Source organism: Poecilia formosa, unplaced genomic scaffold (genome assembly GCF_000485575.1).
Source record: "Poecilia formosa unplaced genomic scaffold, Poecilia_formosa-5.1.2 Scaffold393, whole genome shotgun sequence".
NCBI lineage: Eukaryota > Metazoa > Chordata > Actinopteri > Cyprinodontiformes > Poeciliidae > Poecilia > Poecilia formosa.
Genome location: NW_006800332.1, coordinates 184,737 through 201,501, shown reverse-complemented (window position 1 = coordinate 201,501; position 16,765 = coordinate 184,737). Strand labels below are relative to the sequence as shown.

The 16,765-nt window shown below is 39.7% G+C and overlaps 1 protein-coding gene across 2 annotated transcripts; it reads right to left on the bottom strand.

The window, feature by feature from the left end:
• Nucleotides 1-2,447: 2,447 nt before the first annotated feature.
• On the bottom strand, nt 2,448-16,190 carry pcsk7 (proprotein convertase subtilisin/kexin type 7). Of its 2 annotated transcripts, none has more exons than XM_007575967.2 (17): nt 16,078-16,190; nt 15,009-15,310; nt 14,391-14,633; nt 13,244-13,378; nt 12,476-12,641; nt 12,251-12,341; nt 12,102-12,156; nt 11,777-11,915; nt 11,562-11,662; nt 9,683-9,850; nt 8,699-8,803; nt 8,504-8,606; nt 5,488-5,644; nt 5,272-5,366; nt 5,030-5,135; nt 4,812-4,929; nt 2,448-3,688 (listed from the first exon to the last, which is right to left on the bottom strand). In XM_007575967.2, exons 2-17 carry the CDS (start codon nt 15,249-15,251, stop codon nt 3,398-3,400), a joined length of 2,316 nt encoding a protein of 771 aa, XP_007576029.1. In that variant the 5' UTR covers nt 15,252-15,310; nt 16,078-16,190; the 3' UTR covers nt 2,448-3,397. The 2 variants fall into 2 exon arrangements, with proteins under 2 accessions (XP_007576029.1, XP_007576030.1); XM_007575968.2 differs by lacking the exon at nt 16,078-16,190 and adding an exon at nt 15,916-16,043.
• Nucleotides 16,191-16,765: the final 575 nt, after the last annotated feature.

Sequence of the window (16,765 nt, the reverse complement as noted above, 5' to 3'; positions counted from 1 at the left end):
TTGTGATTGTGGCTGGTTCAATCTTAATTGTGCATCCACATCAAAGACACATTAAACTGGCTTTTTTGTTTTGAGCAAGATGAAAAAGAAATTGAGAGTTTAGAAAATGTTCATGTGAGGACTTACACATAGTTTTCACCTTGTTTCTTTCCATCTCCTGGTGATCACATCAGGAGATAGAAAGTTTTATACACAAAGTTTGTACAAAACCTTTTTGGTTTTGTACAAACCAAAAAAGTACAAAAATGTCAGGCTGTGCAAATCATTGCACTTTAGCGATTCAGCACATGTATTGTGCGACTGTCCCCAAAGATCAATATTAACTTTGATGTGTTTTACTCTTTCATTTTTTGAATTATAAATCTACCTTTCTTTACAGACTTTGTGGTTTTGATATCTCTTTTAATTTTTTTTTTTTTGGCAAAATTGATCAAACAGCATAATATGTTAGAAATTTGTTGGCATTACAGATGGTAAAGATCCATCTAAATGTCTGTTTCATGGTCCATTTAGATGGTTTACCTGCAGCAGGTAAACTCGTCACCTCCCATGACAGTCAGAAGCCAAAAGCTCTAATGAATAAAACATAAAAACTTTAGTACAGCCAGCCTTCTCAGTATCCACTGAAGTCGATTCTGAGTAACTTTGGGCCTTTCAGTAATTCAATAAAACACTATGTTCTCAGAGAAAGGTGCAAATGCCTCCAGGCAAAACTCCTCCTTCTTTTCATGCCCAGAAAAACTCAGTACACAACAACCAAAACGGCAGAAATGATGAGAGGATGAATGGGTGAACTGATCAGCATCCAGTAAAGTTTTATTCTGTGTTGCAGCAGCCCAAATGTTTCCATTTAAATTTCTTCTTGAGCCTTTTATGCTTCCCCTGATTTCATCTCTGGCACTAAAACGCGCTAGCTTGGAGCTTTCACCATCACCTCCTTCATTCCAGCGCCAGTATTAGCAGCAGCTCTTTGTGTTTCCGGCTCTACCCACAACAAAACGGTTCTTTCTTAGCACCGACTTTGATTTGGGTTTGAGGGAAGAACCGCCTTCGCCAGGAGCTTGAGGTGGGTTCATGAGGCCAGTAACCAGTCAAAACGTTAAAGCTTGCAGTCTTTAAAAACTGTAAAAAAAATAAAAATAAATAAAAAAAAAAGACTGTTGAATGACAGGGGTCACGGAGTCCAAGCGGCTCACAGCTGGTATTTTCTGTTGAATCTGTAAACACTTAGTTCTTAAACACTGTCAGCCTTTTAATGTCGTTAGAAGAGTTTCAACAAAACTTTCTCTAAACATTGTGTGCAACTCTCAGCTGGTTGGGATTTCTTCACTACAAACCTTGGACTTTAAGCATACATATTGCACTGTGATACTGCTCAATATTATTCTATGAGATATTTCATGACTTATTTATTTATTTGGTGTTAGTGTGTGAGGAAAATATTCTGGCATAAACTAGATGAGTTGGAAACTAATTTAGCCTTATTTATAAATGTCTACTTAAATAAACTGTAGGACTGAGTTTGTTTTTAACTCTCACACAAGTTGCGTGTGTTTAATGCATGTTTAGTGTGTTGCTGTACAAAAAAATACCAGATCTGGATTTCATGTGTTCATCTATTATTTTATTATCATCTATCCATACGGACTACTGTGATTGTGGTCAAATACGTATCTACTAAATGTCTGCATTCACTTATTTAATGATTTTTATTTTTAATTGTCTTTATTTTTTGGTCCCGTGACGAGTACATATACTTTTTTTGTGTACTTGTCATTTTTGTCACTTTGACAATGTTTTTTTTTTTTTTGGTAAATTTGTCACAGCAGTCAAATTTTGCTGATCAGGACTGATTTGTAAAAGCAACAAAACATCTAAGGGGATGAATAAGTTTTATGATTACATTAAAAAATATTTCTGCCCTGATAAAGATTTGTCTAAACTAGCGAAGCCATTTAAAACTAATCAATAAATTAGAGAGACAAAAAGGAAAACAATTAAATAGTTTTTCCAATGTGCTTTTGGTGAAAATCCTTGGTTTGCTCTACTATCTGAATGCCTGCACCATTTCTGTTTTTGACAATAAAACATCACATGGTAGATGGAGAAACTTCTCAGGCAAACATAGTAAAAAAAATCTTGTAAAACCAGATAATTTCTGAAAATTCACATATTTAACACAAAGGGAATAAAATCCAGATATCCCCAAAGTGTTTTTCTACACTCGTATTCAGGAGAGGAAAATACTTAAAACATAGTTATGCTCTTTCACACATTCTGTAAAATATTATAGGACCCCTGATTACAATGTGCAACAAGAACCTTTTGAATGAAAACCCTTTATTTATTAATTACTCAAAAATATGTATCCTATATTTAAATAACATTGTTTATTGAATTAATTTATTGAGTGGGATTTAAAGCTAAATGATAAAAGAAAGCAGCAATAACTCCACCAAGTTTTTATTTTATTTTCATTTAAACAAGCTGTGACTTGCACAGCAACACTCCAAAAAAATGGGTTCAGTTATATAAAAACACCTGCAGCTTTGAATACATTCTTTAAAAATTGTAAAAACCCTATTATGCAGTCCATATACAGCAAATGTGTTCAGCAGGCACAGATCCTTGATGTATTACAGTTTATAAAAAAATACATATAGCAAATCCAAAGCTTGAAAAATCCCACTTCAAGTTTTAATCAGATTTTGCTTACTTAGCTACAGATTAAAAAAAAAAAAAAAAAAACACAACCCCTCCTCCCCCAGATTTAAAAATTGGAAGAAATAATAGGTCAGAGATATAAAAAACAAAACAAAACACAAGAATGAAAAGTCACATTATAGCAACACTTTAAAGGAAGACCCTGGATATTACAAATACTCCCATCTCACACACACACACACACACACACACACACGCGTACACACGCACACACACACAACTTGCATTCCCTTAAATATTGCACACAACCTTTTCTCTAATTTACTCCACAGGCGTTTCGGCCTCAATCTGAAAATCTAATTTCTCCTTTGGGGGAAAATTTCACAACCCAACATGTACCTGTTCCATTAAACTGGGTGGTTAAGTCCCAACAAGCCGCCCGCAGTTCATGAATCCCAGTTTTAAAGAAAGCTTTAGAAGCTCCATGTGGTTTAACATCATATTTTCCTGGTCAGGTGATGCGTTCGGGAAGAAGTGCACAAACGAAGACGTAAAATCACAGCCCAAACACATTCAAGGCCACTTGAGTAACCGTGGTAGAAGAGAAGGAGTAAGAAACCTACTCTTTGATTTATTCGCAGCTCGGTCTTTAAGAACCATCACCGCTGTTGGAGGCGAGTGCAATCAGAGCAGAAAAACAAGCCTGAGAAAGAGGAAACGTTTAGGCTCACTGTTACGTCTCCAGCTGTTCCCTGATGAAGGGAACTTTGACCTCTGAGTCCAGCACAGCCTGCAGTTCCACCCCAGAGTCCTGGTCCTCCTGGTCCCTGTACTCTGCGATGTATTCGTCCCGGTACTCGTTCGCCTCCTCCACTCCTCTGCCTTTGCTAACGTGGCTGGTTTTGAGACGACTCCGCCTCCTCGGCAAACACAGGAGGCCTCTGAGGTTCACCTGACTGAGCGTGACGTCCAAGATGTAGTAGACGGACCAGAAGAGAGCGAAGCATCCGAGCAGAAGCAGGAACTAGATGGGGGTGGGGAAAAAAGAGAAGACGTTACCGCGAATTAAGTACCAAGTTATTATTTTACTCAAGTAAATTTTATTATTAGGAATCCAATAAAAAGGTAAAGATTGTCCAAACGCAGCCAAACAGACCGACTGCGTTTCCTGAGTGGAGACATTTCTTCCCTTAACAAATAAACCGTATTGTTTACAGTGGTTGAACTCGTCATCTGGAACATATTTCAGTTAACTCAAATTTACCCCATTTCAGACATCAAGGGGTATGTTACTGCTGCCCTCACTGATGGAAAAACAGTAATAATTGTTTACAAATGTAGAGCAAGACAAGAGTTTATAGAAAGCTGTAGCTACACACAATTCTGTCAACTCAATGAATGTTAAAGAAGATTATAACTGTGTTGAGACAGAATGTCTGACTATGTCAAAGAAAGAAGAGTTCTCTGAACATTATTGGTTTATGAGCTGTAGTGTCAGCAGGTAATTACTGCATGTCATAGCTGTGATTGAAATTAAAACAAAAATCTCTTGACGTTTTTTTTTTTTGCACCATTTCCAGCAAAAACAAAAAAAAGTCCTTCAGCCAAGCTGAGGTCTGATTTTCTACAACTCTACAGAAGCAAGTTTATGGAAACTTGGTTCCTACACAATAAAAAAAAAAACAGCTTGCAGAGTTTTTGGCTCTTTATGTTAGTTTCATAATCTGAAATATTACAGTTCACGTTTCTACAGCAGAGAGCCTTTTAATATGTAATCTGCAAAAACAAGAAATTGTTCAGAAGGAAGGAGCAAAGGAAATAAAGGAAGGAAGGAAGGAAGTGAGGGAGGCAGTCTAGAAGGAGAAAGGAAGTGCAGAACAAAGTAAGAAAAAAATATTTTTACACGTCATTTGATTTTTTTCATATGTTTCTAGACATGGAAAGCTGGAAAAATTACAATCCATATTTTTCTATACTGAATGGGATTGACTGCAACTTCTATATACTCAAACAACACTGTGCATCCCTTTTCTATCATTTATTTCAAGTAATTTTTCTTGCAAATTGTCTTCAGACGGACAGAATTCACCAAAGATACGGTAAACCTTTGGTAGGTGTGAGAGTGTGAGCCTGAAAGCTGCGTTTACCTTCAGGTTGTTGGAGGTGAAGGGGTTAATGATCTCGGGGGGGATGTCTAATCCTGGAGGACAGGGCAGAGAGAAGCTGCTGTCCAGATGTTTGCCACTCATGGCTTCCTCCACCAGCCTGCAGACCGGCGAACGGGAAACAATTGAGCGCTCACAATCACCGCATCCCAGTCGGATTTTAGACACCGACGGCAAACCGGCAGGAAAACTGGACTTACTTTTGCCTCTCCTTCACTTCGCTGGAAGTCATAGATGAACCGTAGAGTGTGAGCTTCCACTGCTTCAGCACTCCCACGGCGGCGCACTGATCAGACCGTTCATCTTCTGCAGAAACACAGACACGGGTCAGGGAGAACTAAGAAACCTGGATTCACAAGAAGCCTCATAAAACCCAGACCAACAGTGTATTAGGCTGACCGGAGAAGTGTGTGCAATGTGTGTGTCTTTCCTGCTGACTTACTGCTGTCAGAAATCCTGAGGGTGTACTGGCCTTCAGCTCTCTCCCCCCAGCAGCGCACGGTGGAGAAGGTCCAGTCCTGGTAGCCGGAAGGATCTCTGTGTAGAAAGAAAAAAAAAAAAACTACGTCTTTACATCCACCCGAACATCACTCTGCTCCTTCCACACAGCGAGAGCTAAAGGCCTTTAAACAGACACGATGAAAGACGCGGCGTATACCTGTCGATGGGCCTGCGAGCCCCGATGACAGAACTCATGCCGCTGGGACATTCCAGCACGATCTCCACGTTCCCACGGCAGGGGTGGGTTATTGTCACGGTAACGGCCACATGCTCGAGCGTTTGCATCCCAGACGGCTTCAGGTCGGCTGCAGAGACTACAGGAGAGAAGAGAGCAGGAAGGGTAATGTGCAACTTCAATTAAATGTCTTTAGGGCACAGCAAGAGATGTATAAAAATAATGCGATCTTCATTATATTTGGGGAAAAATGTGCAGTGGATTGCAAAAGTATTCAGACACGAAGAATTATGTCACATTACGCACTACAAATGTCAGGATTTTATGTAATTGAACAACACAAACTTGAGACAAAAGGCAGATCAGATTATACATGGCTTGCAGGAAAATGTGATATGCAAAAATATTCATTCCCTCAACAATATCCACTACTGAATTCACCACTTTGTGTTGGTCTATCACATGAAATCCCAGTGAAATACAACCTAGAAGGGTATTGTGCAACATCAACCGTTTTGAGATTAAATCACGTTTTAATGTCATTTTCTCATCAAAAACATACTTGGAGTGCTGCTTTGATTCTTTCATGCATGTTGAAAAATTCTTAAATCTCTCAAGACATCCATTCGATGGTGCAACTCATAAAAAAAGCTCAACTCCAACAGACTAGCGGCGGCAGCACTTAGCGAACACCTGGTGGAACTGCATAACTGCTGAGCTCATTACTGAATCTGCTTCTCAGTCCTGCGCTCCTAAGAACGGTTGCAAATGGCATAATGAGAAGCATTGTTGTGATGACTTGCTGAAGAGAGAGTACTAGCTTCTTAAAGAGACAGAGGCCCTATGTCAAGGCATCATATTACGAATTCAAATTTCTCTTCAGGTTCTTTTTTTATATAGCATTTTTGTAACGTTTTTGCTTGGTTGTGTCATAAAACGGCACTATGTGCCTGGAAAATACATAATACCACCCCTTTAAAGTTTGTAGTTGTGACAAATGTGAAAATGTTCAAAGAGTACGTACGAAACCTGTAGACACCCCCTTTTACAAAAATACAGCTGCACTCATAATAAAATGATTAGACGTATTAGACACATTTTTCTAAATGCTTTATATGCATCATGTCAGTGTTACTTATTACCCCTTCATTAGTGTAATTGAAACACATCTGTAACTCTCTAATAATGTGATAAACCCTGCTGCAGTTTCCCGTCTCACTCTGGATTTCTCCTCCGTTATCTGTCTTTGAAGCACTTATCACCGAGTCCTCTGACCACAGTGCATCCGCTCAGAGTGGCTGCCTGGTAATTTCCCATCATTTCCTTCGGTCTGATTACCAATAAGCGACAGTCCATCGTGACCATGCAGAGATGCACATATCCCCAGGGCAGGGAGAATCGCAAAGGGACTGAAGGAGAGGAACGTTAAACCGAACTAAATAACAATGTTTCCTTAGGATGGAGCTTTTTCACATATTCATCCTTCATTTCGCTTCAAAATCGCCGTGACGGCTTGTTGCAGAAAGGCTCAACCTCAGTCTCGTCTGAGCAAAGCACACAGTTCCAGTTTAAATCCCAGTCGAGTTCAAGAACCTTCACTCTCCAGATGGAGGGACAGAAAAGGTTATTTTTCTGGCATCAGAGGCTTATGGAGTTATATTGCTTTTAAAAATGCTGCTCCTATAAATAAGTGCATTTGTATCTTTAAAAAAAAATCACACATCATAAAACCTGAAGTATTTTGTGCATTTTAAGATTCATTTGTAATTTTTTTTGCCAAGTTTTGAAGAGAAACTTCAATTTAATCAGCAATTAATGGACAATAAATGATCTTATTTTAATCTAAGCCACTAATTTGCATGGAGAGAAAGTGTCCAATGGTTGTTATGGAGATGATCTAATGATGCAGAAGAGATTTCTGTATCTTCTTCCTCACCTTAACCAGCCTAGTTTTTGTTTTCAACTTTTATATTTGTCTAAAATGATCCAATCCAACACACAATCATCTTAAAATTCATGCTGTCTTGTCTGTCCTGTTTTGCAGAGTGGCCAAGAGCGACGGTCTGTCTTATTTAATTTTTGCTTAAATATTTTGTGCTTCATATTCCATTTGGAGGCAATATTTCCAGCACTCTATTTCGAGTAATTGCTCTTTCCAGGCATCAGAATCAACTCTAAGTAATGAGTAAGCCTTGCTTTGAAATGGAAAGCTGTTCACGCAGGAAGCAGAACATATGACCGGCCTAATGGACAATGAATCAGTCAGCAAGGCTGCCAAAACACTGAACGGGGTCCAAAGCAGATCCAGCCACATTCTGTTACAAAGAGCTCATCAGGGAATTCGACCGAAACAGAACGACGACGGGTTCGCAGAACAACATGAGTTAAAGTGAGTTGAGAAAATAATTCCTCACATTCTTTGGGAGTTTGCTCTGTAAAAACCAGCAGCTTTTTCAAGAAGACATTGTTGCATGAGACCAAATGTACACAGACCCGTCTGTGGTCGTATGATTAACTGCAATGAGGCAATAAAAGAAGGTCGATAAAGTCTGAGGGAGGACAGGATCAGGCGGAGGAAGAGGGAAATGTTTCTACTTGTATGAGGTCATTTCAACAACCAGTTGTGGAAAAAAAAAAAAAAAAGTGTTAGAGTGATTATATGCAGAGGGCTCTGAATACGAGAGACTCAGCATGGAAAGGTTTGAGAGAGGAAGAGGATCTACAGAGATTTTACATAAAAAAAAAGGAGATCTGGGGAGAAATTCTAAAACGAACTAAATTTAAAAAAAAGGGGTGGGGGGGAGAATAACAAAAGCAAAACTCACAAACTGCTGAACATTACCTAATAAGGACAGGCAGCCTGAGCAGCAGGCATGCAGGGAGGGAGGGATGGCTCTGTTATGGAGAGCAATGTTTAAATTCGACAAGCAACTGTCCTTCATAGAGCTGAGGCAGCGACACAGAGCGAGAGAGAAGAGGGAAAAAATAAAAACCCTACCATTCCAGGTGCGGATCAAGACGCCCGTATGAGTGGAAACGGAAACGTCCTCCTTTATGACCGAGCTCTGATAGGACACGAGGAAAGGCACAGACTCCCACACCTGAGACACAACGCAGGAATATTTAGGTTGACTTCTGGTGGCAAAATGTTTGGGGGGGAAAAAAAAAAAGTGAATTTACAGTGTGTATGTACCTTGGCAGCATTAACTAGTCTCCATGCGTTCAAAAGGCCAAAGCCATGCTGGTGGCTGTGATGAAAACCGGCTCCGTTCACTTTCCAGTCAGCTGACGTGTCGCACTGTTAGGAAACACAAAGAAAACATCCACACCTTCATGGTCCTGCCCATCCAGTTAAACTAAAGTTCAAAAGTCTGGTCTAAAAAAAAAACAGGACAGAGGCAGACTATCGCCACATTTACTCTCAGCTACTGTGTAAATTATCAACTCTAGGACAAAAAAAATCTGCTTTGTGAAACAAACAAAAAGAAATTTTAGAGCACTTAAATATCTCCTCTCATCTGATCTGGAATTAGATGACAAGGTGAGTGCTTCAAACTTGACATCTCGCCTATTTTTGAGACTCTTATTTTGAAAGAAGCAGTTCTTACCTTGTCAGTCTCAGTGTGCAGCTGGCTGATAACTTGCCTAAACTTGAAGCCTCTACCACTTTTTAGTCTTTATGTCCACCTCAAAATTAGAAGTATAGATGTGTACATAACATAAAGAGTGCTGCTGACTGTTACTAGAGGTTTTTTTGTTTTTTTTGAAAGTGAACAAGAGAATTTAAGACCTTATTTTTAGATACATGAATTTCAGACTTTTTAAGGCTGCCCGGACTGCAACATTATTAGAACTGTGAATATGCTTAAAAATATTTAGCATTTCGATTTTTATTTCAATACTGTGATGTTTTGGTTAGAAGGAGGTTCTGTTGAAATCGTCGACAACAAAAACGGGCAGTTACGAGAGGAAAGCAGACTTGATTTTCATTAACGATACGATTTTTGTGTCCGTCAACATCTGTACTGTAAACAGACCAAACAATAAACAGAGAGAAAACAAAAAACAACAAAAAAAAACTTTGGTAACAGTGAAGCCACATGAAATAAAATGTTCTTTTATGTTGCCTGTCGTTTTAAAACCTTTGACACTACGGAGCGTTTTCCTGCAGGTTTACCTGTGTGGCAGTGAAGGCGACGATATGCTGAACGTCCCTCCAGGTCAGGCAGGGCCGCACCTGCAGCATGAGGGCCACCATCCCTGCTGCCAGCGGGGCCGCAGCAGATGTACCGGTGTGGCCCTCCGTGCAGCCACTCCCCTTGTGCATCGACCAATCAGACGTCACCTGCAGAACGACACGGCTGGTACGTTTAGAACGTTTCGGAGAGGTGTGATCCGTACAAACGATGAAATTACTGGAAAACACAACAGCCCACGTAACCGCTCCAGAGCATAAGAAGATCTAAAACCATGGAGACGGAGGGACTGGTACATAAAGTAGCACCTACATCACTGCACCATCTTGATGATATAACCTGACGGCAGGTGGTCAGAGTTCAGTGCTGTTTGTGTTTAGTTGAACAGTGTTGATTGGGGGGAATGTGAAGCCATATGGAGTTTCATACGAAGAACAAAGAGCCTGAAAGTGAACACTGCTGTAGCAATAAAAATAAAACGGCAAACCCATATTTAATACCTGAAGTATTAAACTCAAATTCTGACTTCCTCAGTTAAACAGCATATAAATACCAAGTTTATTTCTACACCCACTTTTGTTGATCCACACACCACCACTGCTGCTCTGTAATCATCCCAGTTCATTACTGAATGTTTAGGAGAAGCAAATGGCGGCCCGTTTGAGGAGCCACTTAGCATGCGAGCGTAATGCGGTCAGGGGTGGATCGGTGGTTTGGTCCTGACTAATCTCAGTTTCCCCACAAGTGATGACATCCTCGCGACAAAACAGGTTGCCACGGTGACAGCCTCAAACTTCAACAAACAGACGTCGAGAGGTTTCAGTGGATCTCAACTCCTGTCATCTTCAACCAGCGTTTTCAGATGAATGAAGTCGATACTTTTCCTGATGTGGAGGATTTTACCCAAATGTTTCCATTATTTTAGAGCTAACAAAGATTCTTAAAGCGACAGTGCATCATATTCCAACTGGTTCCTTTGATTTAGTATTATTACATATAGACTTGGGCTGGTATGACAATCTCATGGCAGTTACACAATAAAATTGAACAAAACAACAACAGAATAATCACCAGTTATGCTTTGAAGTAGCTTTTAACTTGTCTTTCCTACTTTTGGTTAATCTGTCTTGCTCTAATCTGCTTGCAGCTGCTGATGGTTACCTAACAAACATGTTAAAGGTAATTTCAAAGACAGACTAGAATTAATAATAGCTGGAGATTATTAGTGGCACTTCTTTAATTTCCACCATATGAGGACCTCTGGGTTTCGGGACTGGAAATATTTCCAAAGAGCCAAATATTTCTTTCTTGCTAGAGAGGCAATAAATGCAGCAGCCTTTTTTCAGCCAGCTGCTCAGTAATGAGTGGAAAATAGAGGCGGGGCGGCTGTATGTTCCATTCAGCCGTAGAAACCTCCAGTCACCCCGACACTCCCTGAGATCTCAGTGAAAGGATGAAAGGACGTTAAACTGCAGAAACAGCTTTATGGAAATTTTAGTATTATTAAAATCAGACTTTTATAAGGTGGTTGAGTATCTATAAAACTGACCACAGCCTACAATGTACAGCTTTGGAAGTCAAAAAGAGAAACAAAGAATATCTGAAATTAACTATTCGACAAGTTAATCATTAATACTGGAGTATTATTCTTACAAGGTTTCCTTCAGACCTTTTTCGTTTCTAAACGAATGCATCTACTGCACCGTGGCTTAATAACCTGCAGTGGGAACAGTTCTGCACATCATTGTATAAGAGTGTGAACATTGTGAGTGTTGCTGGGCGAGTCAAACTCATCATGTAAACCTGTTTAAAGTGGTCTGTATGACAAGAACAGCACTATATAAGCTCAGTAGGACTTACGATGCTCCTTGATCTGGCCCCCCCGCTGCTGAAAGTGACAGCCAGCATGGATGCACAATCCTCTGCGTAGAACGGCTTCTTGCCTTCCTCATCAACCGCTCCTAAAAAAACAAACAGAAAAAAAAAAACAACACTAGAGTATAATGACTACTTTCGTGTGTTGCACAGTTACACATACACACATCACCACACTTCTAACAATCTCTGTTTCTTGCCTATCGTGATGGTGTAGATGGAGTTGGCGTAGCCGTCATAGTTGCAGTTGTCGTCGTACTGACCCCCGTTACCACTGGCAACTACAAAGATGCTCCCGAAGCCTCTTCGGCCTGCAATCACCCCGTGCTGCAGTGCAGCCTGGTGACAAAACAACAAAAAAAGAAAAAAAGGAAAAAGCTGATTTGATGTTTTTAACATATGTATCCAGCTTTAGAGCAAGGGAAAAAGCATCAATCTAGTGAAACTGCCACAGAATATGATGCACAGATCTGTTGCAGTCTGTTGCCACCTGCTGGACAAAAGGAGAGCTGCGAGAAGTCTAACCTTGCCCAGGGGATGAGGTCCATCCACAGTGTGCCCATCATCATCTGGTCCCCAACTACAAGAAGGAGAGGTCTTCATTAGCATCCAAGAAATAATACAGGTTTTAATGATAAATCACAGAAAATTGTTAATGTGACATCTACAGTTACCTGCAACTGTAGATGTCATTTATTTGGTAATGCTTGTTAAAGGCAATGGCCTCTAAGCTGTCAGTCAGGGGCCCATCCAGAACTCGGATACCTACAAAAACCAAAAAAGGACGTCAGTGATTTCAGATCGGAACACATTTTTGTAAAAACTGGTGCCTCTTAGTCAAAGACTGTCAGAATAAAAACGTATTGAAAAATGATAAAGACTGACTGGGTCTCTCATACCTGCCACCTTGCTGCCATAGGCCACACCCACAGCGCAGAAGCTGTTGTTGGGAACGGCTGCGATCTCCCCAGCACATCGAGTCCCATGGTGGTTGTCGCTGTGGAGGTCTGGGTGAGGCATGGGGTCGGGGTCATTGGAGTTCAGGTCGTAACTCCCCTCTGGACTCTTAACAGGAACACAAAAATCCATCATATGGACATCGAACCTTTACAAGCTTTGTGCTGGCTTAGCATCCAACAGGACAAGTTCAACTGGAAAGTGGTTAAGTTTGCCTTTACCCTGGAATGTCGCATTATGTAATAATGTAATAAAATCTGGCTTCAAGATGATAACAGTAATAGTTTCTGCCCCATTACGTAATATTTTTTTTCTCCTTTGAAAAGAGAAGAACTATTCTCATACATCTCAGAATAATAGAGAAATAACTTTCAAAACTTAACTTTCAAAAATTAGTGATCAGAAATATCTTTTATCCAGTGATCTGCCATATTTTACATTAGGATGGGATTTGCCAGAAAGTCCACACTCGCATCTCTTCAGAAAGTTTTTTTTTTTTTCTCCAAAACTTTGATTTACTCCAAAGTGCCAACAGCTTTGCTCACAATACGTGTTCCACTATCAGCTTCCATATTTGAACTGGAGTTTGAACTCCACTGTGACATGAAAAAGGGAAAATATTTCACAACAGCACTACGCACAGCTTATGAGTAGGCCCACTGTTCTTTCAAAAACAATTCAAGCAGAGTCCACACTAAATTCCGACTTACATAGTTGAGCTGAATGTCTTTGTGGGTGTGTTCCACACCGTCATCTACAACAACAACAGTGACACCCTGGCCAGTGATGTTGTGCTCCCACACTCCCGTCACGTTGATATCCATGCCTCTGTTCATTCGATTGTGCTGCAAAGGCAGGAGGAAAAACTCTGTTAATGAACACCAGGAAAAATAAACATAGCAAAAATGTCAAGGTGCAGATGTGTATGATAGAAAAGCTTGTAAACTGTATGATGGCAGATAGAATTGGTGCTAAAGGCTGATTAAAGAGCACACATAGGAGGCATTAAATGAACCATTTCCAGCTTTAAACTTGGAATCATTGTTCCAGCATGTTAGGTATGTGTGACCAGGATCATTTTTATGATCATGCAAAACAGGTTTAAATTGCTCAAAGAATGAAAATGAAAGCACAATATGGCAGTTGCTGCAATACGGCTGAGAAACATATCACACATATTTGTTGCTTATCAGGGTAGCAATAGTTATAGATTTCATATTTCGCAGTGAAAACTAATTCAGTTCTCAAGTTCCAATTATTACGTCACCAAATTCCAATATTCTGATTAAAAATTTGTCAGTTTTGCACAAACACCAAGCATCTGTTAATGTTCTGTGGACATATTCAAATTATGTAATTGCATACATCTGGACATAAATTTATCATTAAGGACACTGGTGCCCTTAATGCTTCCAGTTTCTGGTGAGATTTGGGGTCAAATGGTCAAAACTGGAACAACGGTGCCAAACACATATCAGAACTGATCATAGGATGATAAACAGACCACCATTAAGCAACTGGAACTCTTCCAACTCCGTTAGAAATTTGTGGACTATGCTTAAAAGCTGAGCCTCTGGAAGACTAGTAACTCATTTAACTAATTAATCTCTACTATTTCTGCCAAGAACAGTGGTCAAATATTAAGGCAGCATTGAGCCCGAAGGTCCAGCATCCTGTTATTTGCGCATATTTCTGCTTCTAGCACCTACATGAAATCTCCTAAAATTGCTTTAATTAGTTTAATCTAACTGCTTTGAGCCAACCCAGATAAAATCAGACAGAAATAAAATAAAAACATATGATATCTGGCAGATCTTGATTTTTTATTTTGTGGACGTGTGCTATATGTTCTCTTACCAAGTGCCACTGTTTAGGATAGTTTGGGTCATTGAAGGCCAATGACCTCTTTGAGCGACTGAGCAACCTGTCCTTGGAGTACCACAGGACATGAGGATGTGTTGCCAGAACATCGCTCGGTTGGATGCTCCTTTTCCAGATGTGTCCCAGAGATCCAGTGTGAGGTTGTGATGAGCAAAGCAAATAGTGGCCTTCGAGCTCTCCAATCTGACCCCGGTTCTGAAGCCCCGCCTCTTTTGCTACCTGCAAAGAAAATATTGGAGTTGTTTTTTTTTTTTTTTTTAGTAAAATCAGCAAACTTACAAAATACTGAATTGAGCTTTTACAATAATAAATAGAGCAAATATGAGGCATAAAAAAAAACAACCAAACAGCTAAGCCCTGTTTTGAAAATAAAAAAAATTGCGGCCAGAGATACAATATCCACTTGTTTTTAATTTGTAAATACAGAAAAGGACCAAAGTCACTAAGCTTTCTTTTGATATTACCATAGAAAATAGTTCCAGCAAATAAATTCAGCAATACTATCTAAATATATTTGAAAATGATGAAAATCTATGAGTTCAAATTAAAACCAAAGTGCAAACTATCAGAAAAGATGCTGAAATACTACTGTACCCTGTCAGCTATCACATCCAGGTGAACCGAGGCCTCTCTCTCATCTTCCTTCTGGTGATGCAGACTGTGGTGGATCCGGACGGCCCAAGACTGACCTGGACCACATGACGGCCAAGACGAGGATAAAGACGAGGCGGTTAAGGGGAGGGATGGGGCGACAGATGGCAGAAGGGTGAGCAGCAAGAGGGCTACGAAGGACAAAAAAATGAGGAGGAGGAATGTGGGTAAATAGGGCGCTGCCATGGCAAGAAAAGGTGAAACAACTGGTCCGCCAGGCAAGCCCTCTTCATCTGAGCAGCGATCTAGACAAGACAAGACAAAAGGATTTTATTAGTGAGGACAATTTGAGAATGACAGTCTGGTTGCTTAACATCAGGGTGCTACATTCAGAGGGAAAGTACCACATATCATAGCGTCACTTTATCTGGGTTCCAACTTAAACACCTGTGATGAGTAACTCTGTGGCTATAAACCAAACCTTCTACAATCGCTACAGTGAAGACTTGTGATTGTTAGCAATAGCTAACCCCCCCCCCCCAAAAAAAAAAAACACATCGTATTCCATTTACAATTCCATCACATCGTATTCCATTCACTATTTTATTTATATTAAAATAGTGAATGAGAGAAAACTCTTAGGCTTCGTAAATATTTCCTTTAAAGCAATATTTCTGTCTAAACGAGGCTACAATCAGACGGCTTAAAGCACGACTGCTATACCTAAACATTGGCATTAGCTCTGATGACATGCCTGTGTTTATTTTTTTTTCTAGCTTCTGCTCTAGTTAGGCGACGTTCTTTAATATAATTAATTATCTCTTACATAGCAGAGATACTACGTTTATACTAACTTCTTGATTTACATTAAAACAAATAGATAAATTTGTTAGAAAAAACATAGTACAACCTAATGCAGAACTCAAGTTTCACCGGAGCGTAGTTGTTGTTTTAGCTGTGTTAGCAGGTTAGCATTGCCGTGCTAACGATTGAAACTAATGTTCCTCAATAAAACAGAGCTAAACATGGGATTATCGGCGACAGTCTAAGGTAAAAAATAAGAATGTCTTACTGTTCTAATGAAAGAGCTCGATTTGAGGTCGACAATTAATATTGAGTGCTATTGCAGAGCTTGACACTCCATTTCCGTAATCCAAGCTCTCTTCGATACGTATTACGTCATACAGACTGCGCAATTATCGTGCGTGATACTTGATTGGCCCAGAGACTTCACAAGTAATAGAATGGATCGGAGAAAGTGGGTGCACTTCGTAACAAGAAGCAGACTGTTGACCTGAGTACAAGTTATTATGAAAGCGAAGTCTGTTTTTGTTTTGTTTTATTTTCTTTTAATTCTAGGCGTAAGCGTTTTTGCAGGTTGCGGTCAGGCGACCTACTAGACTAGAGCGATCATGTGAGTTTAACGTCATTAACCGCTAAAACGTTTCCGATTTTGCTTAAGTTGCTGAAATAAATTATCTTATAGACGATTCTGTAAATAATGAACATACAGCTGAATTTGTGTGGGGGAATAGAAAATGAATTAATTATAAAGTATTTTGATCAACCAAAAAGGGGGAAGTAGAAATAATGATTTAAAAAACTTTAGTTATAATTATTAATATGATCAATGTAGGTACCAATAATTGAATATTTGAGACACCAGTAATTTTATTAAAAACAATATTTTTTAAATCTATGTAGTCAAATTAAAGGATGGATACTTTTAACACTTTTTCAAAGCAATTATGTGACCAGGA